Source organism: Phoca vitulina, unplaced genomic scaffold (assembly GCF_004348235.1).
Source record: "Phoca vitulina isolate PV1807 unplaced genomic scaffold, GSC_HSeal_1.0 scaffold8, whole genome shotgun sequence".
NCBI classification, from domain to species: domain Eukaryota; kingdom Metazoa; phylum Chordata; class Mammalia; order Carnivora; family Phocidae; genus Phoca; species Phoca vitulina.
In genome coordinates this window covers 79,678,342-79,703,771 of record NW_022589711.1, presented here as the reverse complement: position 1 = coordinate 79,703,771, position 25,430 = coordinate 79,678,342, and the positions used below count along the sequence as shown (strand labels likewise).

Sequence of the window (25,430 nt, the reverse complement as noted above, 5' to 3'; positions counted from 1 at the left end):
GTTTTTTAATTTAATGAAATATATTTTGGTGAAAATAGGTCTCAGCACTACCTCATTCCCACTACTGCTCCCTGGTATTTCACTTTAATAAATATTTTGTACCTTAATAAATGTCTTGACAAGAGAGGGGAGGCAAGACTAAACCAGAAAAGAAGAAAAGCAATCTTATATTTTGCCACATATTAACTAGTATGTGAAAAGTAGAGTGACAAAATTAAATCACAGCTGCTAAACTTTTGAATATTTTAAAAAGCAACCTCTCTAATACAAGTAACACATGATACTAATCCTATGGATTCAAGTATGTCATTGCCACTAAAACTAGCAGAACAAACCCATCACTTGGGGTGGTTAAGAGCCCTACCTTTCTTCAAACAAACCCGAAATTGAAGAGATCTTCTCTATTTTTTCTCAAGTCCATGAAAATTAATTATTCAAATGACTATGTGCACTAAGTGATTGTGAAATTTCTTCACATTCTATAATCCCTCCCCTATATAGCAACTGTGTAACTGGGTATCTTTCTTGACTTTTCCCAGAGTCTTACCGTTGCTCCTTCTCCTTCATGTAAGAAAAAAATTTCACTTAAATTGAGCCACCTGTTTCTTTGTCCCCTCTCTTCTCTGCTTCTCCCATTTAATTCTTGGTTGCTGTCCTAAGTTGCAGATTCTGATTAGTAGCAGATTTATACATAGTGAGTGAGAATTTTTAATATATAGTTGTAATAAATGTTACTGTTAATCAAATTGGATATCTTTGTGCTGTGCATTACTGGACTTAGGAATCCAAGATACCACTATACTTTGTTTTTTGATTCATTTATTCATCCAAGAATTTTTTTTTATTAAGTACCTACTACATGTTGAACACGGTGCTGGGTACTGGGTGTACAATTGTGAATAAGACACATATAGTGCTTATCTTCAATTTTATATTCAATGATTAAACTATAACCACATGATGTTATAAAGATAAGCACAGAATATAAAAAACAATCGTTAACTGTTCACAACTCTTGAAAGTAACATCGTGGTTACTTGAGTTTCCTGGATAGTTGAGAAGTCAACTGGTGGCATGCTTAGAGCCAGCTTGTACCAAGTGGTATATTTTCAGGAATTTTGCAAGCCAACCGTCAAATAGAGCTATTTTTTAAAATTATTCTTTTTTTTTTTTTTTTAAGATTTTATTTATTTGCGAGAGAGACAATGAGAGACAGACAGCATGAGAGGGAGGAGGGTCAGAGGGAGAAGCAGACTCCCTGCTGAGCAGGGAGCCTGATGTGGGACTCGATCCCGGGACTCCAGGATCATGTCCTGAGCCGAAGGCAGTTGCTTAACCAACTGAGCCACCCAGGCGCCCCTATTTTTTAAAATTAAATTATATAAACTTATAATTAAGCAAATTATATTCAAAACAAAGACAGTAAGTACTCCAAACCTATTACTTCCAGATGATTTTACTACCTTTTACTATTATCTATGCACTTGAGATTATTTACATCTGTTATATCTATATGATGGCAATTCTATATAATGGCTTGCTACTGTGCATCTCTTTTCAATTCTGTCTTCAGTGACATCATATTGGTATCTTGAAATCAGCCTTGGTAGAAGTATTTACGTTATAGAAATAGGCAAACACTGCAAATCAGGTTGGTTTGTTTGTTTCCAAAAAGCCAGTTCAACATTTATCAGCACATATTGAGTTACACTTTGAAAAATACCAAGTATATTTGTTTTAGGCACAAGTTTCTTGGATGTACTGAATTATTCCCTGCTTTCTAACACAAAGTAGATTGAACATATTTTCTTTCATTATTTCTGGGCAACTCTGGATTTTCAATATGAACAGCCATGATTACCCTAAGCTATAACACTGAGCCTGAATACCTCCTTGTGTCCTTACTGAACATCTTTCAGCCTGTTGTCAGGCTGCTAGCTGTCCTCTCTCTTCCAGTGGTGAGGTGGGTCCTTTTCCCATCATTTATCAGCTGCTCCTCTGGGCTTTGAAATCAAGTTACACTAAATTCCTTAGGACTGTGAGGAAAGTAAGAGGAAACACTATCTCAGAGAAAGTATTTTCTATTATAAAAATGATTATTAACCTCTGATGTACAAACTTTATTAGATTTATTTTCACTGCTTATACCTCATTTTTAAATCACTTTTTGGTTGGGAGTAAGTTCAGGATAAGTGAGGTTTTAAGAAAATTAAATTTAAAACCAAACCATGTTGATAGGAAAGCTTGAAAATAAATTTCCTCATCATAGACAAAACTCTGAATTTTTAAGAAATGCCAAGATGCTTACGAGAACACATAACATTGAAGAGACGTTGAAACAACTAAGTGTGCATAGTTCAAAGATGCTTTAATGACTCTATCACGGAATTCCAGTAAATCCACTGCATCATTAAGAACATTACGAACCTAAACAAGGAAAAAGGAAACACCAAAAAACAACATTAAAATACATCAGAATTTTAATTAGGTAAGTTAGCAAGATTTTGAAGCATAAAATTCAAATGCACTCTGGATTACCTAATCATATAAAAAAAATTCAGTAGGAACTAGGCATAAGATGACATATTTGGGTATAAAAATCAACCAACAAAAGAAAGACACAAAAAAACTTAGAAATGTAGATTTCTAACCTGAAAGCCAATCTCAATTTCAATGATGTAACAATGGAGAAATAGGTGAAAAACGCTATAACATTGAGATATAGTAAAAATATATATATGGCATACTGGGGTTGGAAAGAGATTATATGATTTCTGCCCAGACAGTAAGAATATCTCTTTTTAGGGCTAGGTTTTACTTTAAAATTTAAGTTCTAAAAAAAAGAGATGTAACAATTTAAAAAATCAAAATGGAGTGGGAGGTATTAGTAAAGACACCAACTGTGAAGAAGTCAAGCTGCACAGAGGGGCACAAATATTACCATTACATAGAGATAATATATAAGGAAGCTAAGTACTAACTAACAAATAAAAATTTTACTTATGATAGTCAAACTATTACAAAAGTAACAGAATAAAGCTAGCAAGGATTTTAACACTTGGCAGTATCTGCTAACAACCTTAAGTTGATGGACAATCTGCAACAAATTAAGAAAAATGTTGAGCAAGTTAAATTTATCTAATCTCTTGTCAATACCAGAATGGGTAGGACATTGTAGTAAGAGGTGAAAGTAGAGAAAAAGAGATTAATTGTACCTAGAACTTAGCATTTCTTTAAATTCCCCTCAAAATGTTAGCATCTTTCTAAATATAATGTGACAATTGTAGAAAGGGTATGGAGATAAAAAGAGAAAGTCAAACTTCTTTAAGGTACTTCTTCAAACACTTATACCTATAAGGCATATTACATTTTTATTATCTGCTCTTCAACTCCCATCTCCACGAAACTACCACCATGATGGAGATAGCAAAATTACATATACATATATTCCTTGACCCAGCAATCTTACTTGTAGAATTCTATCACAAAGATAAATAAGCAAAATCATGAAATAACACACACATGAAAGGTTGTTACTATATACAGCTCTATTGGTAATAGCAAAAGACTGGAAACAGTCCAAATGTCTATCAATAAGTGATAGACTGAATAAACTACAGTATATTCACAAAGTGGAATACTATACAGCTCTAAAAAGAAATAAGAAGATCTATAGAGTGATCTCCAGGATATACTGTAAGGTGAAAAATGCAAGATGTAAAACAATGTGTCTAGTCTAATACCTTTTATCTAATAAAAGGAAGGATATGGGGCGCCTGGGTGGCTCAGTTGGTTAAGCGACTGCCTTCGGCTCAGGTCATGATCCTGGAGTCCCTGGATCGAGTCCCGCATCGGGCTCCCTGCTCGGCAGGGAGTCTGCTTCTCCCTCTGACCCTCCCCACTCTCATGCTCTCTCTCTCTCTCATTCTCTCTCTCTCAAATAAATAAATAAATAAATCTTTAAAAAAAAAAAAAAAAGGAAGGATATGAAGATATATGGATTTGTTTGTTTGTTTTTTTAAAGATTTTATTTATTTGACAGAAAGAGACACAGCAAGAGAGGGAACACAAGCAGGAGGAGTGGGAGAGGGAGAAGCAGGCTTCCTACGGAGCAGGGAGCCCGATGTGGGGCTCGATCCCAGGACCCCAGGATCATGACCTGAGATGAAGGCAGACGCTTAATGACTAAGCCACCCAGGCGCCCCTGGATTTTTTTTTTTTAAGTGTATACTTTAATCAGTATATAAACAATTAGGTAAGCTTATGGAGAAGCTGACCAAGATACATATATTGGGAGATAACAGGTATCCATCTAAATTTTCTATATTTCATTTTTTTTACAGAATATTTATTCATGTTGTTTACTGTATAATTTCTCATGTGCCACTTTATAAGTCCTTTATTGTAAAGACCATTCTTTTCTCTGATGACAAACAGCAGCCATACTGTCAGTGATTATTTCGGACCTCCACATTGGATAAATTCAATTTCTTCTTGAGATACAAGTTTCGAGATACAAGTTTCCTTCTGTATTTCTGAGGTAATATTTTTATTATTTCTGCAGTGTCCAGTGGACCCCGATGCATCAGCAAATCTGCTGATTTACTTCCCTTAGAATGCTGTGAAACTGGGGCGCCTGGGGGGCTCAGTCATTAAGCGTCTGCCTTTGGCTCAGGTCATGATCCCAGGGTCCTGGGATTGAGCCTCGCATCGGGCTCCCTGCTCGGTGAGCCTGCTTCTCCCTCTGCCGTCCACTCCCCCTGCTTGTGCTCTCTCTCTCTCTTTCAAATAAATAAATAAAATCTTAAAAAAAAAAAAAAGAATGCTATGAAATTGAAGAAGAGTGAGAGGGTAGTCCTGCTGATCTGAAAACTTCTGATACACTGGGTTTAGGAATTGTCTCTTCTGTCAGAGTCCCACACTAATAGAATATGTGGCTTGACTACCTGAATGACCCTGCCGGCAGACGCCATCTTGCTGTCCCTCATGACCTTGAGATGGGGCAGCTTCTGGGGCGCTTGCTAGGCACAGAAATAACAGGAGTCCTGAGGAGTTGGGGGTGGGCCCTGCCTGTGATATATGGATTTGTTTATGTTAAAGAAACAAAACAAGAAATCTAAAACAGTATTCATAACATATTATCAGAATAATATTGATGTTGTTATTTTATTTTATTTTTTTAAGGTTTTTTTTTTATTTATTCATTTGAGACACAGAGATACAGAGAGAGAAAGAGAGAATATGAGCAGGGGGAGAAGCAGAGGGAGGGGGAGAAGCAGGCCCCCAGCTGAGCAGGGAGTCCGACGCGGGACTCGATCCCAGGACCCTGGGATCATGACCTGAGCCGAAGGCAGACGCTTAACCATCTGAGCCACCCAGGCACCCTGATGTTGTTATTTTAAACTATATTGTGGGTTATAGTTTAATATATATGTTTGTATGTATATATATATGTAAGATAGATAGATAGACAAATAGACAGATAAATAGGCCAAAGATGGGACCATTTGAGCATTGAAGAGAATAATAACTGCAATGGATTGAAACACATCAAAAATTTTAAAATCTGCAAGTTTATAATGATTACATCATCATCAACGACAACAACACTCATGGGGAAATCAACTCATTATTTGAAAATTGGTAAATATAGAAAATACTTCAGAACTGTTTCACCTCAGAATAACCAAATGGTTGAAAAGGCAGTGTCTTATGGAAGAACTTTAGCTAATAAATGCAGAAGGAATGGTAGAATTACAAGATTACCATTTTGCAAATCCCAATGAAACATGGTTCTAGACAAGTATTATCAATGGCTGCTAAAAATATTAAAGTAAAAGCCTAATGAGCTCTTCAGACTTTTTTTTTTATGATTGATGAATCAAGACTTACAATACCTAAGCATATTGATTAACCATAACATCACTAAAAGAGAGATAAGCAGACATATGTTGTCTCTTGATGTGATGCAATAGGAAGTCCACAGCATTACTTACAAAGTGTTCTTTATACTTATCAAGGCTCTAAATCTAATAACCAGTCTACAGGAAATACAGGGGCTAGACGAACATGTTAAATGGAATCTTATCCCATAAGGATGCAAACGGGAAAATGTGAAAAATTCAGCAGAACAAACCACCTGGTTTCTTAAGCAAATAAGGAGAGGAAATTATTTCAGATTTAAAAAGACTGAAGAGAATGGTAGAAACATTAGATTGGCAGCAGACCTATCCACAGAGATCTGGCAGGCCAGAAAGGACTGGCATGATATATTCAGAGCACTAAACAAGAAAAATATGCAGCCAAGAATACTATATCCAGCTAGGCTGTCATTGAAAATATAAGGAGAGATAAAAAGCTTCCAGGACAAACAAAAACTAAAAGAATTTGCAGGGGTGCCTGGGTGGCTCAGTTGTTAATCGTCTGCCTTCGGCTCAGGTCATGATCCCAGGGTTCTGGGATCGAGCCCTGCATTGGGCTCCCTGCTCAGCAGGAAGCCTGCTTCTCCCTCTGCCCACTCCCCCTGCTTGTGTTCCCTCTCTGGCTGTCTAATATTTCTCTCTGTCAAATAAATAAATAAAAAAAATCTCTAAAAATCTTTAAAAAAAATCTAAAACAAAAAAAACGTTAAAAGAATTTGCAAACACCAAGCCAGCCCTACAAGAAATATTGAAAAGGGTCCTCTAAGCAAAGAGAGAGCCTAAAAGTAACATAGACCAGAAAGGACTAGAGACAATATACGGTAACAGTCACCTTACAATACTATGTAAGGTGTACTGTAGGCAATACTATGGCAATACTACGGCACTAAATTCATATCTTTCAATAGTTACCCTGAATGTAAATGGGCTAAATGCCCCAATCAAAAGACACAGGGTATCAGATCGGATGAAAAAACAAGACCCAACAATATGCTGCCTGCAAGAGACTCATTTTAGAACTAAAGACACCTCCAGTTGAAAGTGACGGGGTGGAAAACAATTTAACATGCTAATGGACATCAAAGGAAAGCTGGTGTGGCAATCCTTATATCAGAGAAATTAGATTTTAAACCAAAGACTATAATAAGAGATGAGGAAGGACACTATATCCTACTTAAAGGGTCTATCCAACAAGAAGATGTAACAATTGTAAATATCTATGTCCCTAACATGGGAGCAGCCAATTAATAACAAAATCAAAGAAACACATCGACAACAGTACAATAATAGTAGGGGACTTTAACACCCCCCTCACTGAAATGGACAGATCATCTAAGCAAAAGATCAACAAGGAAATAAAGACTTTAAATGACACACTGGACCAAATGGACTTCAGAGATAATATTCAGAACATTCCATCCCAAAGCAACAGAATACACATTCTTCTCTAGTGCCCATGGAACATTCGCCAGAATAGATCACATCCTAGGTCACAAATCAGGTCTCAACTAGTACCAAAAGATTGGGATCATTCCCTGCATATTTTTGGACCACAATGCTTTGAAACTAGAACTCAATCACAAGAGGAAAGTTGGAAAGAACTCAAATACATGGAGGTTAAAGAGCATCCTACTAAAGAATGAATGGGTCAACAAGGAAATTAAAGAAGAATTTTAAAACTTCATGGAAACCAATGAAAATGAAAACACAACTGTTCAAAATCTTTGGGATGCAGCAAAGGCGGTCCTAAGAGGAAAGTATATAGCAATACAAGCCTTTCTCAAGAAACAAGAAAGGTCCGAAATACACAACCTAACCCTACACCTAAAGGAGCTGGAGAAAGAACAGCAAATAAAGCCTAAACCCAGCAGGAGAAGAGAAATAATAAAGATCAGAGGAGAAATCAATGAAATAGAAACCAAAAGAACAGTAGAACAGATCAATGAAACTAGGAGCTGGCTCTTTGAAAGAATTAGTAAGATTGATAAACCCTTGGCCAGACTTACCAAAAGAAAAGAGAAACGACCCAAATAAAGAAAATCATGAATGAAAGAAGAGAGATCACAACCAACACCAAAGGAATACAAACAATTATAAGAACATATTATGAGCAACTATATGCCAGCAAATTAGACAATATGGAAGAAACGGATGCATTCCTAGAGACATATAAACTACCAAAACTGAACCAGGAAGAAATAGAAAACCTGAACAGACCCACAACCAGTAAGGAAATTGAAGCAGTAATCAAAAATCTCCTAACAAACAAGAGCCCAGGGGCCAAATGGCTTCCCAGGAGAATTCTACCAAACATTTAAAGAAGAATTAATACCTATTCTTCTTTACAGGCTCTGGGACTAGGTCAGGAAGTAAGACATGTGACTGTTTCTTCACTGGGATAATACCTATTCTTCTGAAACTGTTCCAAAAAATAGATATGGAAGGAAAACTTCCAAACTCATTTTATGAGGCCAGCATTACCTTGATCCCAAAACCAGACAAAGACCCCAACACAAAGGAGAATTACAGACCAATATCCCTGATGAACATGGATGTAAAAATTCTCACCAAAATACTAGTCAATAGGATCCAACATCACATTAAAAGTATTATTCACCACAACCAACTGGGATTTATTCCTGGGCTGCAAGGTTGGTTCAACACCTGCACATCAGTCAATGTGATACAATACATTAATAAAAGAAAGAACAAGAACCATATGATCTTCTCAACAGATGCAGAAAAAGCATTTGACAAAGTATAGCATCCTTTCTTGATTAAAACTCTTCAGAGTGTAGGGATAGGGAGGGTACATACCTCAATATCATAAAAGCCATCTATGAAAAACCCACAGCGAATATCATTCTCAATGGGGAAAAACTAAGACCTTTTCCCCTAAGGTCAGGAACACAGCAGGGATGTCCACTATCACCACTGCTATTCAACAAAGTACTAGAAGTCCTAGCCTCAGCAATCAGACAACAAAAAGAAATAAAAGGCATCTGAATTGGCAAAGAAGAAGTCAAACTCTCACTCTTTGCAGATGATATGATACTTTATGGGGAAAACCCAAAAGACTCCATCCCAAAACTGCTAGAACTCATACAGGAATTCAGTAAAGTGGCAGGATATAAAATCAACCCACAGAAATCAGTGGCATTTCTATACACCACCACCAAGACAGAAGAAAGAGAAATTAAGTAATCCATCCCATTTACAATTGCACCCAAAACCATAAGATACCTAGGAATAAATCTAACCAAAGAGGCAAAGAATCTATACTCAGAAAACTATAGAATACTCATGAAAGAAATTGAGGAAGACACAAAGAAATGGAAAAATGTTCCATGCTCATGGATTGGAAGAACAAATACTGTGAAAATGTCTATGCTACCTAGAGCAATCTACACATTTAATGCAATCCCTATCAAAATACCATCAACTTTTTTCAAAGAAATAGAACAGATAATCCTAAAATTTGTATGGAACCAGAAAAGACCCCGAATAGCCAGAGGAATGTTGAAAAAGAAAAGTAAAGCTGGTGACATCACAATTCCAGACTTCAAGCTCTATTACAAAGCAGTAATCATCAAGACAGTATGGTACTGGCACAAAAACAGACCCATAGATCAATGGAACAGAAGAGAGAGCCCAGAAATGGACCCTCAACTCTATGGTCAACTAATCTTTGACAAAGCAGGAAAGAATGTCCAATGGAAAAAAGACAGTCTCTTCAACAAATGGTGTTGGGAAAATTGGACAGCCACATGCAGAAGAATGAAACTGGACCATTTCCTTACACCACACACAAAAATAGACTCAAAATGGATGAAAGACCTCAATGTGAGACAGGAATCCATCAAAATCCTAGAGGAGAACACAGGCAGCAACCTCTTCAACCTCAGCACAGCAACTTCTTCCTAGACACATCGCCAAAGGCAAGGGAAGCAAGGGCAAAAATGAACTATTGGGACTTCATCAAGATAAAAAGCTTCTGCACAGCAAAGGAAACAGTCAACAAAACCAAAAGACAACTGACAGAATGGGAGAAGATATTTGCAAATGACATATCAGATAAAGGGCTAGTATCCAAAATCTATAAAGAACTTATCAAACTCAACACTCAAAGAACAAATAATCCAATCAAGAAATGGGCAGAAGACATGAACAGACATTTCTGCAAAAAAGACATCCAAATGGCCAACAGACACATGAAAAAGTGCTCAACATTGCTCGGCATGAGGGAAATCCAAATCAAAACCTCAATGAGATACCACCTCACACCAGTCAAAATGGCTAAAATTAACAAGTCAGGAAACGACAGATGTTGGTGGGGAACTAGAGGGTATTATGCTAAGTGAAATAAGTCAATCAGAGAAAGACAAGTATCATATGATCTCACTCATATGAGGAATTTGAGAAACATAGGGGAAGGGAGGAGAATAGGGGAAGAGAGGAAAAAATGAAACAAGATGAAACCAGAGAGGGAGACAAACCGTAAGAGACTCTTAATCTCAGGAAACAAACTGAGGGTTGCTGGAGTGGTGGGGGGTGGGAGGGATGGGGTGTCTGGGTGATGGACACTGGGGAGGGTATGTGCTATGGTGAGCGCTGTGAATTGTGTAAGACTGATGAATCACAGACCTGTACCTCCGAAATAAATAATACATTATATGTTAAAAAAAGAAGATAGTAGGAAGGGAAAAATGAAGGGGGGGAATAGGAGGGGGAGATGAACTATGAGAGACTATGGACTCTGAGAAACAAACTGAGGGTTTTATGGGGGGGGGATGGGTTAGCCTGGTGATGGGTATTAAAGAGGGCACGTACTGCATGGAGCACTGGGTGTTATATGCAAACAATGAATCATGGAACACTACATCAAAAACTAATGACTGGGCGCCTGGGTGGCTCAGTTGGTTAAGCGACTGCCTTCGGCTCAGGTCATGATCCTGGAGTCCCGGGATCGAGTGCCGCATCGGGCTCCCTGCTCGGCAGGGAGTCTGCTTCTCCCTCTGACCCTCCTCCCTCTCATGCTCTCTGTCTCTCATTCTCTCTCTCTCAAATAAATAAATAAAACCTTAAAAAAAAAAAAAAAACTAATGACTAACATAACATAATATGGTAACTAACATAACATAATAAAATAAAATTAAAAAAAACACCGAGGAGACAAATTAACTAAATGCAATGTGAAACTTTGTTTCCTGACATAAACAAACCAACTATATAAATATGTATTTAGAAAATAACTGGAGAAGTGGGACGTGTTATCATAGAAAGATATAATTTAGGAAACAACTAGAGAAATGTGAAATGCTACTATGGTTATGTTAAAATAAAGAGTTTCATCTTTTAGGGGCGCCTGGGCGGCTCAGTTGTTAAGCGTCTGCCTTCGGCTCAGGTCATGGTCCCGGGGTCCTGGGATCGAGCCCCGCATCGGGCTCCCTGCTCCACGGGAAGCCTGCTTCTCCCCCTTCCACTCCCCCTGCTTGTGTTCCCTCTCTTGCTGTGTCTCTCTTGTCTTCTTGACAAGACTTGACTTGAGAAGTCTGTAGAAGCAACACTGCTCTCAGGAATCAGCCAATTTTTACTTGAAACAAAAATGCGAAGAGTGCTTTCAGTGAGAAGGCTGAGTTGTGTCCGCAAAGCCACGGAAGGATGCTGCACGTTGTATGCTACACAACTCCAGGGCTAAGTGAATGGGTCCCCTAGAACCGAGCAGCAGGTGGCAACTCCGCGAGTCTCTCTTTAAATCTTTGTGAGGTCTTTCATGAAGGGGAGAAGACAACGACCTTACAGATGCCCATGCTCTGATTTTAAAGAGACCTAGATCAGGCCACTCGTCTCACTTCAAGTACTTTTAGTTCCATTAGCCAGCAGAGCCACTCTCCGCACTGCCTTTGCCTCCCGGCTTCTCAACCAGGAGTCCAGCAGGTCAGGGACTTCACTCCACACTCTCCATTTTTGTTCCGTTTCTGCTCCACAGAGATGTTTACCTTGTTTTTGAGTCCAGATAAGTCTTCTTATTTTTATTTTATTTTTATTTTTTAAAATTTTATTTATTTGCAGGGGGTGGCACAAGCAGGGGGAGCGGCAGGCAGAGGGAGAGGGAGAAGCAGGCTCCCTGCTGAGCAAGGAGCCTGATGTGGGCCTCGATCCCAGGATCCTGGGATCATGACCTGAGCCAGAGGCAGACGCCTAACTGACTGAGCCACCCAGGAGTCCTGAGCTAAGACTTTTTAAAAATACATATATTTCGTATGTTATTGATCTCTTTGGAGCCATAGATACGTCTCTTTCTTCCAAGTGTGAACTTAATGATACCACCTTCACCAGAAATCTAGGCTCCCAGAGACTTTTTTAAAGGCCCAAAATACCATCCTCTCTTAAAAACATTTTAAAGCTAATGGAATGGAATGAAAGTTTTTAGAGGAACTTACATGGTAGTTTCTTTATAGCAACATGATACACAGTGAAACAAACTGGCTGCTAATACAAGTTGGGGAAATTCAATATTTAACAGTACGATTGTATAAGTCTCTGCCATTATTCAATTATAGACAGATTTCTTAAAATTCATATTTGCCTAAAGCTTCCCATGAGGGAACTCCCTTTTTTGTGAATATGGAACACTAGAACTAAAAAGGAATAAAACATCTCAGCCATAATAACAAAACTAAACACACTCTGACAATTGTGGTTATAATTTCAAAACTATGGTGAATCCCACATCAGAAATGTCCTGTGGTGAATTTTATTTTTTTAAAGATTTATTTACTCATTTGAGAGAGAAGGGAGGGGCAGAGGGAGAGGGAGAGAATCCTCAAGCAGAGCCTCCCCCACCCCGAGCGCAGAGTCTGAGGCGGGGCTCAATCCCACAACCCTGAGATCATGACCTGAGGCAAAATCAAGAGTTGGACGCCCAACCGACTGAGCCACCCAGGTGCCCCATTGTGTCCAATTTTAAAATGCACCCATTTACTCTGTTCAATTTAGGGTGCTTCCAAGATTAACCTCTTGATATTTGTATCACCTAATACTTCTACCTGACCACAATATTTAGACTCCTCAGATTGACATAAGTCCAAAAATTCTGTTTCCACATTTCCAGAATACTCATTTAATCCTATCATAGATATAATCATAGCAATACTTATCATTTATTTTTGTTTTACATATATCATCTCATTTAATCCTTAAAATCACGCTATTATTAATTCTTATCTTTACAAAAGATAGAGTGACTAAAACTCAATCTTGAATTATGGCAACTATTAAAAGCCAAAGCTGTGACCCTTGCTAAACTGAGAGTAGCAGGAGAGACAAAAAAGGTAAAGAGGAGACCTGAGAAATCTTCATCTCCTTCACCAATACTCTCTCCCTTCTAGGCATTTCTTCCTAACAAAACATCAACTATTTCTTTCAGAAAGAATCATTCACTCCAGGTTACTGTACACAGAAAAGCTGAGGTCCAGGGAGACAGGTAAAAATAAAGCCTATTGCCAGGTAGCAACTTCCAGGTCCAGCTCCATATTTAACAATTCGGACTCAACATGATCTCTGGTTTCTGAATTAATAAAACACAAACCAACCAACAGTCTACTAAGTTTCTAAGGAAACTGTGAAACTCTAAACCAGGCAAACAAAAAAATGTGATTGTTCAGTCCCTATGACAATCCGTGGCCCCACCTTACAACAAAACTAAGTGCTGCTTAATGTACAGTCCCCAGAAAGGGAATTCTCCCAAGTAGGAGACCTTCCCAGAAAAACACACCAGAGTTGCCAAATTAACCAAGCAACTAACTCTACTGCAAAGAAAAAGAGTTCTCAGTATATTCCTGGCCAGCTGGCTTTTAGCTATGGACCTGGTAATCAGTGTGTTGTTTTCCCTCTCCTCTTTTCCAAATTGTTTTCATCACAGCCATCCTGTTTTCCCTTCATCACTGTAGGTTAGCAATATGTGGGGAGGGAGAAGAATAAGTAAAAATCACATTTATTTATAGTTTTCCAAATCAGAGATCTAGAACTGGATGGAATATGTGGATGAGTCTAAGTTATCTTCTTTTAGGGAGGGATGGGCTTGTTTTCAGTTCCATACAGAATAGCTGCATTAGTTATGTAAAGTGGTTGGTAAAGTGGCTCTCAGTGATCTCCACCTCCTATTATTCACATCCATGTATTATGTCTTTCCACTTCTGTGTGCATCGGATCTAGCAGCTTGCTTTTAGTGAACAGAATATGGTAAAAATGATGAGATTTCACTTCCGAGTTCAGATTATAAAAAACTGTTACTTATGGCTTGCTCACACTCACTCTGGCCCTTCTCACTTGCTTGCTCTGATAAAGCAAGCTGCCAAGTTGTGAGCTACCCTTTGGAAAGGCTACATATAAGGAACTGAAGTTGGTCTCCAGTCAACAGTCAACAAGAAACTGAGTCCCTCAGTTCAGCAGATCATCATAAACAGAATCCTGTCCACAACTATGTCAGCGAGCTTAGAAGCAAATCCTCCCCTAGTTGAGCCTTCAGGTGTGACTAAAGCCCTGGCCAACACCTTGACTGTAGCCTTGTGAGAGACTCCAAGCCAGAAAACCTATCTAAACCATGCCTGGATTCCTGACCCACAGAAACTGAGAAATAACAAATGTTAAAACATTAAGCCACTAAATTTTAGGGTGATTTACTAAGCAACAATAGATAACTAGTATAGTATGGTCGCTAAACAGCCAAAGGATAAACCATAGTGGATATATGCTGGTTTTTGTCTTCCTAGAATCAAATGCTTTTTTCTGGTAAGCATGCCTTCGTTTTCCTTTGGGGAACCATTCTCTCCATTATTCTCAGTAACCAAGAGGTTTAGATGGGGTTGACTCATCCTCCCCCACAAACTAAATACACTCAACCTAAACTTGACACATGAGACCTGATGCTGAGACTTCTGTTGAAATCATTGTGGGGAGTAAAGCACTCTTCTTATTGGACTTTAAGTTGATAGATGTAAGCCTGGAACTATCAAGGCCATAAATGAGGGAGAGGTTTTGTAAAAATAAAGCCAATACAGAGAAAAGGAAAATCAAAGAAGAGAAAATGATGAAATCCTGTTAACAATAAGCCTCTGAATCTAACAATGCCTCAAGTCTATTTCTTGGCTTCACATGCAGAAATAAGTTTCTTTCTTCATTGTTTACCTTAAATCAATTTGAGATGAATTTATGAAAAAAAAAAAAGAGAAAGAGAGAGATTTTCAACATACTAATCTAGGAGGTTCCGTGAGAACAGGGACCAAATTTGTTTTCATCACAACTACATTTCCCATTGCCTAGCCCAATGCCTGGCAAGTAGGGATCACTCAATAAATATCTGTTGAACGTGTGAACGAAAGTATTCTAAGAAAAAACACTGAATAGGCCCAACTTAGCAAAAATGCAATGCAAATGTTTTATAATCACTGAGAGAATAAAACAAAACACCTTTAAAAAAATTAAAATTGTGTTCTAGTTCTAAAACTTTGAAGATTATTTACAAACATTATTTTAACTATAAAGACAATTTGGATTAGATAAGTCATTTAAGCACCTCCACTGTTCATTTTAGCTCATGTAAAAATCCTCTAATCTCTAGGATGACTCCTTTTTATTATGAAAGAAAAACTCCTCTTTCTAGATATAGTCTCATCTTGGGGCATTTTTGAAATTAAGGTTAGAATTTATTTTAGCAATACTATATTAGCTAGTTCCCCATATACTATCTGAATAAAATAATCATGTCCCCAAATCAATTGATTAGAACTCACAATGCAGGGTGCCTGGGTGGCTCAGTTGGTTAAGTGTCTGCCTTCAGCTCAGGTCATGATCTTGGGGTCCTGGGATCGAGCCCTGCGTCAGGCTCCCTGTTCAGCAGAGAGTTTGCTTTTCCCTCTCCCTTTGCCCCTCCCCCTGGCTTGTGCTCTCTTGCTTTCTCTCTCTCTCTCAAATGAATAAATAAAATCTTTAAAAAAAAAAAAGAACTCACAATGCATTCTTTGTCATAGATACAATACTATGAATAATGTTTTCGTTGCCAGGTTAATTAACGAAATATCTATTTATACATAACATCTAGATCCAAAAACTAATTTACAGTAAATACGGAAGACAGAGGAGTATGTCAAACCACACCAAAGGGATACAGTCAGTAAAGTCCATACTATGGGAAACTCTGCTGGACAAACAATTTGGTTTCTTCAACAAATAAACTGCAGGGGGTTAAAATAGAGATTGAAGGGAAACCTATAGATTAAGAGACTTAAAAGACATGTCAACCAATTGCAACATGTAAACCATTTTGGATCCTGATTCAAACAAACTTTAAAAAATGTGACATGTAGGAAACAACTGAAAATTTTAATACTTCCTGGATACTTGATAATATTAAGGAATTATTATTTTTAAGGTACAATAACGGTATTGTGGTTATGTTAAAAGAGTCCTTGTCTTTTAGCTGTATATTGAACATTTTACAGATAAAATGTGGTATCTGAATTGGCTTCAAAATAATTGGGGAAGGAGGAAGATATGGACATGGATGGGGCCAGCTTGATCACGGGTTGATGGTTGTTAGGGCTGCGTGATGAGTACCTAGAGATTCATTATACTATTCTGTCTACTTCTGTGTAGGTATTAAATTCTCCATAGTAAAAAGTTTAAAAATTTAAAAATAAGTAAACATAGCAAAGAAAAACTAAAATGTACCTAATTATTATGAATCTAGTGATCATATTATCCAAATTTAAAAATCTGGATACTTAGGCTAAAGAATATTTGAATAACCCTAGAAATTACAAGATATATGCTTCCAAATAATTACGATACTCTGAATTCTGAATATGAAGACAGAGGCAACTCATACAGACAAGAGGAAGAAGAGTTAGAAGGTACAGTTCCCCTTTCTCTGGCAGAGGGTTTACCACTGGTACACTGTCTTTGGCCTCTTCCTCCTACCTTTTGTCAACTAACTTTTAAAATATTTGTTGAACATTTATCATATGTAAGACACTGGGCTTGAGTGAAACATAGTACTGTGCCCTTAAGAAGCTTACAATTGCATAGATAACCCCTCCCACTGGAGTTCTCAGACCTGAACATTTCCACCCACTTCCCATTGCCACATTCCAACCTTCCTGTCTTATTTTACTCCAAAAGTACCTGTTTTTCTCTCCCTAACTCCCAATAAGAACTTCCTAGCATTTTCCCACTTCGCCTTGCCTTGGGTAATTCTTAAAAGGAAAAAAAAAATTTTTAATCAGGTTAAATAAGCTTCTACAATTATAAATAAATAAAATAATGTAACCCTGACAGTGACTAGCAAGCTAGGCCTGCCGTGGGGTCAGCCCCAGGAGTTAGATCTAACTTGTCACAGCTTCTTCCCTCCTTCCCCAACTGAATCCACATATTCCCTAACTGCTTCGAGTTTTACCATCCCTGCCTCAACCCCACAACCACAGTAGCTGTGGGCACTCGGGTTCTATATCAGTGACAGGTTCTTACCTTAGGTCATGAAAAAGTCACTAATGGCATAGTTAAAATATTTCTGATGTGCCTGAATTTTTATAAACTTGATTTATATATAATTAGTGAAGATAATTCCATATTCTGTATCGTGAGCTAATGTGAAAAGCAGCAGGGTTAATCATCCATGGAACATAATCATACCTGCATGGTTCTTCGTTTAGTTAAGGTTACTTGAAAATTTTTCCACTCCCAACGTTGCTCCACCACGTGTGCAAAAACAACATGCCCATTTCCACAGGCTCCGGCGATCTGAGTGCCATCAATTGACCATGCAATGTTAAATATGCTGCCAGTGTTGGGCTTTTCTAAAGCATATGACCACTGGAGAAGAAAGAATGACAGAAAAATTGATATACTGAAAAAAAATTTTAAAGAAATTTTAAATTGAGCATACATTAACATTTTAAGATGATTTTTTAAAAGAATGTGTCTTTATCCTAGAATTAATATTTTTCATAATAAAATGATTGTGTACTGAACAGAAGATACAGATGTAATTTTTAAAGTACACAGTAGAATACGATAGAAGTGTATAAAATCTCTCAAGCACTGCAAAACACCCACATCATTTCCATTCACATCATTATATTTAAGTAATAATACTGAATGGGTAAATACAAAGATTCTATAGAAGAAGAAAAAAAAAAGACACCTTACTATTAATTCTTAAGGATCTCTATAGTCCCTACATCTAAAAGGATGGAATTTTGGTTATAATATTTGGAATATTGGTTATAATATTCCAATAATGTCACTAAAAATTGAAACTAAACACACAATATAACTAAGACATATCTGATAGACATTTTAAATCATGAAAGCATAGGTTAATGGATATTTTCTTCTTGTTTCTTTCTCATAATGTAGTAAATGTAACTTCTAGAGTTTACCTTTTTGATAAAGTTATCTAATCAATAAGCATCAACTGGGACTATGTGTGTGTGTGTGTGTGTGCATGTGTGTGTGTGTGTGTGCGAATAAGACAGTAAGAAAAAGCCTTTTAAAAGATGCTATTACATGCATTTTCTTTCATTTTTCAGATGCAACATACATATTTGCTAAAAGGATGACTTATTTATTTGACTAAATTGATATACATTCTCTTTCCATTCTTCCAACCTTAAAAAGCCTAAAGTCAAATTAAGTCTTGATTTTTTTGTTGTTGATTTTTTGGTTGCTCTTGGGTGGGTATTTATTTTGTTGCACATTATTGTTGTTTCAAATGTGTTCATTGTTAGCCATGGGCTCACTGACAAAAAAAGTGGAGAAAATGGAAAAAATACAGAAAAAGATTCATTAATTCACCCTACTATCAAAAAGACTTTAAATTCTCAATAAAGTTCATATATACAATAAAAATGCTGAATGACTCTTACCACTCACTGACACTTTTTTTCAACTCCCTTCCACCATCCTTTAAACCTCTACCTGTTGCTCAAGTAAATGGCCTATAGGATGCCTGGGTGGCTCAGTTGGTTAAGCATCTGCCTTCGGCTAGGTCATGATCCTGGGGTCGCAGAACTGAGTCCCATGTCGGGCTCCCTGTTCAGCAGGGAGTCTGCTTCTCCCTCAGACCCTCACCCCCTCATGCTCTCTCTCTCTCAAATAAATAAATAAAATCTTAAAAAAAAAAAAAAGGCCTATAAAAAAAGTTATCGAGAGGGAGGTAATGAACAAACTTCCGCTTCATCAGCAGCATGAAAATGTTAGAAACTTTCTTTTCTGAAATTAAGAAAAGCAAGTTCAAAAAAAGAATATACATGAGTTGAAGTCATCTTTTTAAAAATAAGTGAAGACAAAGAACATCAAGGATATAAACAATGTGCTTCTGGCAATAAAATGAAATTAACTCATTTGTGTTTGACAGAATTATGAAATACTGCATGACTACTATTTTACATAAAAATTAAGTGGTTGGTATAGGCAAATGAGACTTGATTGTTAATATACAATACTTAACAGATTGTACTAGGCTTACGGCACATCTGTCATTCTAAATCTAGTCTATTCTCATGGTGTAGATCCAACAGAGATCTTATTTTAAAACCACAGATTCACATTTTAAAACTATTTACTTTTTTTTTTGAGAGAGAGAGTGTGTGTGAGAGCAGGGAGTGGGGGTGGCAGAGAGGGGCAGAGAGAGGAAAGAATCTTAAGCAGGCTCTATGTGTGGAGCTTGACACAGGAGTCGATCTCACGATCCTGAGATCATGACCTGAGCCAAAATCAAGAGTTGGATGCTTAACTGACTGAGCCACCCAGGTGCCCCTTAAATCTATTTGCTTTAAAGTATGATCTTAAAATACCCAAAGAACCAAATCAGCGAGAAAGACACATCTTACTAAAATTAAACATAGAAAAATGTATCTAAGAACTCTTGGATGCCTAACCCTAGCTAAGAGGAGAAACTGGAAAGAAATGTTTAGATAATACTATCATCACCCTATATTTCTCTGATTTCTTTCAGAGTCTGTAAGATTCATCAAAAATGAAGTCTGCAACATGCAACTTATCCCTAAAAACAAACTTCAAAGAATATAACAGTACCATGATATTAAAGTTATATTAAATTTGTATATTTTTATTTAAAATTAAGAAGTGATTTCTTTTAGATGACTCTAGTTTCAAAAAAAAAAATACAAGCACAAGCAAATCATCAGAGAATGAGTCTTTAATAGTTATGAAATTTGGGGGGTGGGGTTGGGAGATAAGGTTATTTTGTCCAGTCAGTAAATTTATTAATTATTGGTAAGTCAAAAAGATCTATTTATCATCTGTGCTTTAAACAGACTTTTAGGGGCACCTGGGTGGCTCAGTTAGTTAAGCATCATTAAGTGTCCTACTCTTGATTTCAGCTCGGGTCATGGTCTCAGGATCATCGGATTGAGCCCCCCATCAGGCTCCACGCTCAGCAGGGAGTCTGCTTGAGACTCTCTCTCTCTCCTTCTCCCTCTGACCCACCCCCACTGCTGTGCTCTCTCAAACAAATAAATAAATCTTTAAAAGTAAATAAAGAGATTTTTAACACTCTAAGTCTCTTCTCTTCCTCTAATATGCCATGGAATATTCACGTTTGTGTTTCAAACTCTAGAAAGAAATGAGGCAGCCTCCCAAGATGTAATTTAGTGATACTAGTAGTAAGATGAAGATGAATTTTTAAATATCCCTCTCATTTAACACTTACTCTTGCTTTAACCCAACTATCCCTTACTTTAGGATATGCCCAGGCCAGCAGCATCTATACTGCCTGTGATCTTGTTAGAAATGCAAATTAATGGGCCCAACTCCACCTTATAGAACCTGACCCTCTGGGGGTACAAGGCCCAGGAAACTTTTAATGAGCTCTTCCGGGGATTCTTATGCATGGAAAAGTTAGGACACTGGTTCTTAATTCTGGTTGTACATTAGAATCACCTGGGATGCTTTTATAAAAGATACCAAAACCCAGGAATCCAATCAATTAAATCCAGAAATTCTTGGGATGGGATCTGGGTATATTTTTTAAAGTTCTCTATGTGATTTTAACATATAGCCACTGTTCTATAAGAAAAGCAGAATCTGTAATTTGGTTTAAGACTATCATTAACAACTGGCTCACTGTTAATATCCTGCCAATTCATCTGCCAACTCTTGAGAAAATTACATGACCTGTGTCTTAGCCTCTAATCCAGCTTCTCATGGTTATGTGTAAACTTGGTTTCTTACATTTGTTACCAAGTCCAAGCTTGTTCTGCTCACCCACATGACAGGCCAATTAAGTTGAGAGGCTTTATGTTGGGGCAAGGAGAGTGACTTTGTTTGGAAAGTCAACAAATCAAGGAGATGGGAGGGCTATTGTCCCAAAGAACCATCTCCCCAAGGCATGAGATTTGAGCTTCTGTTATGTTAGGAAGAGGGGGAGGTGGGAAGGGAGTGGAGTCAAAAGATGACTGACATCTGTAGACATCTGAGAAAGACAGTGTAACCTCTTTGTCCTTGATCCATTGATCTTTGCATACAGGAATCTGGTCACGTAGTTTCTGCAAATCTTAAACATGCGTAGTCATTTCTGTATCTCCTGTATTTCCTCATCTCCTCGGGTGAGGTAGATTTTGGGTAAAAAGCAGTTTTTGCAAACCTTATCTGTAACATGTCTGAGTGCAGGGCTAAGCAGAACTTTCTGCAAGGGAAATCTAAGCAATATGGAGTCAGACATGCTAAGTTTCTCCTTGTTACACATTCATCAACCTAATTTTTCCTCTTTCACTTTTTATTATCAGACTTTCAAACAAACTAAAGTAGGAAGAGTAACATAAAGCACTGGTTTTCAAACTGTAGAGTGCTTTAGAATTACCTAGAGGGATTGTTAAAACAGATTACTGGGCCCAACTTTGGAAAACAGTGTGGAGGCTCCTCAAAAATTTAAAAATAGAGCTACCCTAGGACCTTATAGAACCTGACCCTCTGGGGGTACAAGGCCCAGGAAACTTTTAATGAGCTCTTCCGGGGATTCTTATGCATGGAAAAGTTAGGACACTGGTTCTTAATTCTGGTTGTACATTAGAATCACCTGGGATGCTTTTATAAAAGATACCAAAACCCAGGAATCCAATCAATTAATATTGATACTGGGTATTTACCCCAAAGACACAGATGTAGTGAAAAGAAGGGCCATATGCACCCCAATGTTCATAGCAGCAATGTCCGCAATAGCCAAACCGTGGAAAGAGCCGAGATGCCCTTCAACAGATGAATGGATAAAGAAGATGTGGTCCATATATACAATGGAATATTACTCAGCCATCAGAAAAGATGAATACCCAACTTTTGCATCAACATGGATGGGACTGGAGGAGATTATGCTAAGTGAAATAAGTCAAGCAGAGAAAGTCAATTATCATATGGTTTCACTTATTTGTGGAACATAAGGAATAACATGGAGGACATTAGGAGAAGGAAGGGAAAAATGGGGGGGGGGAATTGGAGGGAGAGATGAACCATGAGAGACTATGGACCTGAGAAACAAACAGGGTTTTAGAGGGGAGAGGGGAGGGGGGATTGGTTAGCCCGATGATGGGTATTAAGGAGGGCGCATACTGCATGGAGCACTGGGTGCTATATGAAAACAATGGATCGTGGATCACCACATCAAAAACTAATGATGTATGGTGACTAACATAACATAATAAAATTAAAAAAAAAAAAAAAAGATTACTGGGCCCACTCCAGTTTCTCTGATACAGTAGATGTAGGGTGGGTACTGCCAAGACATGTTAGATGACACCATGAGACTGCAGATGGCAAAATCCAGGCTATGGGAAACTACAGGACATGACCCAGTTTCTTTAACTACAGAAAATTACGAAGGGTAAAAAATTTGGAAGGGGAACTTACAGATCAGCCAATCACCATGACTGTATCTTATTTGCATCTTAATTTCAACAAACTAAAAAAGAAAAGAGTTGGAAAAATTTCAACAGTGCCTGGATATTTGCTAATATTAAGGAATTATTGTTAAGTGTTTTCGGTTTATTGTTATTGAGATTAGGTTAAAAAGTCTTTGTGTTTTTAGTGATATATACTAAAATATTTAGTGATGAAATGATATGTTGTCAAGGGTTTGCTGAAAGTAATCTGGGCCATGGAGAAGTAGGTGGTGGTATAGATGAACTAAGAATTAGCCATTAGTTGGTAACTGCTGGAAGTGGGTAATGGGTAAATGGGGATTCATTACACCAAATGCAACCAATAAATGTTATTGTTAAGCATCATAAACTCATTAATTTTAACATATTTGATGTGTTCCAATAAATATAATGTTCAAATTAATCCAATTTTAGCCAGCTTTTTTGACAGAATCTTGTAGTCTTTGATCACTTCCCTTGTTTTTTAGTATGACAAAATGTTCCAGATTCACATTTTATATTTTCTGACCCACACCTCACATCAGCCTTTTCTTCAGTGAACCCGGGTTTATTTTATGGAAATGTGGGAAATGGTATTGAGAGAAAACCCTCAAGTGTTAGAGGTGCTCACTGTTACAAAGTTGATCATTGCTCTTCTAGGCCCTTTTAGTGGACAGAGCTAGGAAATTTTTTTTCATGAACTTAAACTGATACTTCCAATTCAAATCCAGGAACCATAGGATTTTACTTTGATATCTTTCACCTAGCCCAAAATCCCAGTTCTTAGGAGCACCAATAAAAATACTCAGAATAAACATATCGACACCATAGTTACAGAGTTTTAAAATTGTTTTCAATTCTTTTGCTCATAAGCCTTTTCTTTTTTTCTTTTTAAATGATGATTTTATTGAGATATATTTCACATATTATAAAATTCACCCTTTTAAAATATAGAATTCAGTGGTTTTTAGTACAGAGTTGTGCAACTCATCTAATTTCTGAATTTCAGAACATTTTCATCACCACAAAAAGAAACTCACACCCATTAGCAGTCACTCCCATTCCGCCTCCCCATGTCTCATGGCAACCACTAATCTGCTTTTATTTTCTATACGGGCCATTTCATCTAAATGGAATATATTATGTGGCCTTTTGTGACTGGCTTCTTTCACTTAGCATAATGTTTTCAAGGTTCATCCATATTGTAGCATGTTTCATTGCTTCATTTCTTTTTCTTTTCTTTTTTTTTTTTTAAGTAAGCTCTATGCCCAACGTGGGGCTTGAACTCACAACACCAAGATCAAGAGTCGCATCCTCTACCGACTACCAGCAAGGTGCCCCACTTCATTCCTTGATGTTGCCAAATATTGCATGGATATAACATATTTTGTTTCTCCATCATTTGATGGGCATTTGGGTTTTTCAGGTTATTGGCTATCATAAATAATGTGGCTATGAACATTTGCACATAGGTTTTTGTGTGGACGTGTTTTCATTTCTCCTGTGTATATACCTAGGAGTGGAATTGCTGAATCTACGGTAACTCTCTCTTTGACCTTTTGAGGAACTGCCAAACTGTCTTCCAAAGTGGCAGAGCAATCGTCTGAGTCTACAGTGAGCACAAAGAGCCAACACTCAAATCATTTTGGAATCAAATCAAAGTCATTTGGAATAGTTCCTCTCTAGATAGATATACAAACAACTGAATACATAATTAGGGTTTAATTTCCTTTTGAGTTTTACATTTGAGGAAAACTTTCTTGAGTGGTAGCTTTTAGTATTTGTTCTGTTCATTACTTCAGGCTTCTCCTCTGAAGACTCCTATTATATATACTTTGCATCTTTACCTTCTGTATCTATCACTTTCTATCAAAACTTTGTATCTCTTTTGCCATTTCCTTGCTTCCATTTCACTTTCTATTTATCCCTTAAGGCAATATCCATTGTGTTTATTTGCCCTTATATTCCTTCTAGTTTCATCTTCACTTCTGTAATAATTTTTCCCTTTTTTATAATTCCCTTCTGAGTTCTGCCATCTCTCCTTAAAAATTTCCCTTTCTCTAGTCACCTCATTTCTTAATTCTCCTAGTTTTGATTTATATGGTTATTTCATAGCTTTTGTCATGTTTTCAATATCCTTCAACTTGTTTTGAATTATTTGGCAGGGCTTGTCTATTTATGGCATGCCTTCATTGTCTTTGGCAACATTATGTAATTTGACTATGATCCTGTTCTAGGACTATGATCCTACAGACTTCTGTCCAGTTTCAACTGCTATTTGAACTGACTGGCCTGTCTCAGTTTCAGGCATTTATTGGCAATTTGGGAGTTCTTTTCTCATGGTCTTAAAAGCCTAGCTGTCTTTCCTCTGCTTCCTCACACATAGATGCTGAGACCATGTATACCTGTCAATGGTATTTTGGAAAACCACTTGCATTTGGGAGTTTGTAGGAATATGAGATATCAAGTTTTGTTGTAGTGGCTGTCTGTGGATTGTTGGTTATACTCTCTTACTTTCTGTTTTATGGGGAGATTTGAGAAGATTCAAAAATTATGACATTATACCCAGCAACAT

The 25,430-nt window shown here is 37.4% G+C and overlaps 2 protein-coding genes, 1 non-coding gene and 1 pseudogene across 6 annotated transcripts in view; 1 reads left to right on the top strand and 3 right to left on the bottom strand.

The window, feature by feature from the left end:
- IFT80 (intraflagellar transport 80) overlaps positions 1-25,430 on the bottom strand; it is a 120,310-nt gene that overhangs the window by 35,223 nt on the left and 59,657 nt on the right. For all 4 annotated transcript variants that reach the window (XM_032407323.1, XM_032407325.1, XM_032407326.1 and 1 more), the window contains 2 exons: positions 17,613-17,792; positions 2,309-2,427 (listed from right to left, as the gene is read on the bottom strand). In XM_032407323.1, coding sequence (XP_032263214.1) covers positions 2,309-2,427; positions 17,613-17,792 — 299 coding nt within the window. The remainder of the gene's footprint in view (positions 1-2,308; positions 2,428-17,612; positions 17,793-25,430) is intronic.
- CUNH3orf80 (chromosome unknown C3orf80 homolog) overlaps positions 1-25,430 on the top strand; it is a 128,373-nt gene that overhangs the window by 60,232 nt on the left and 42,711 nt on the right. The window lies entirely within an intron of this gene.
- Positions 4,366-5,092, bottom strand: LOC116634113 (annotated as a pseudogene).
- Positions 8,211-8,320, bottom strand: LOC116634181. The gene has a single exon (XR_004299889.1). It is a non-coding gene; the product is annotated as a small nucleolar RNA SNORD22 (small nucleolar RNA).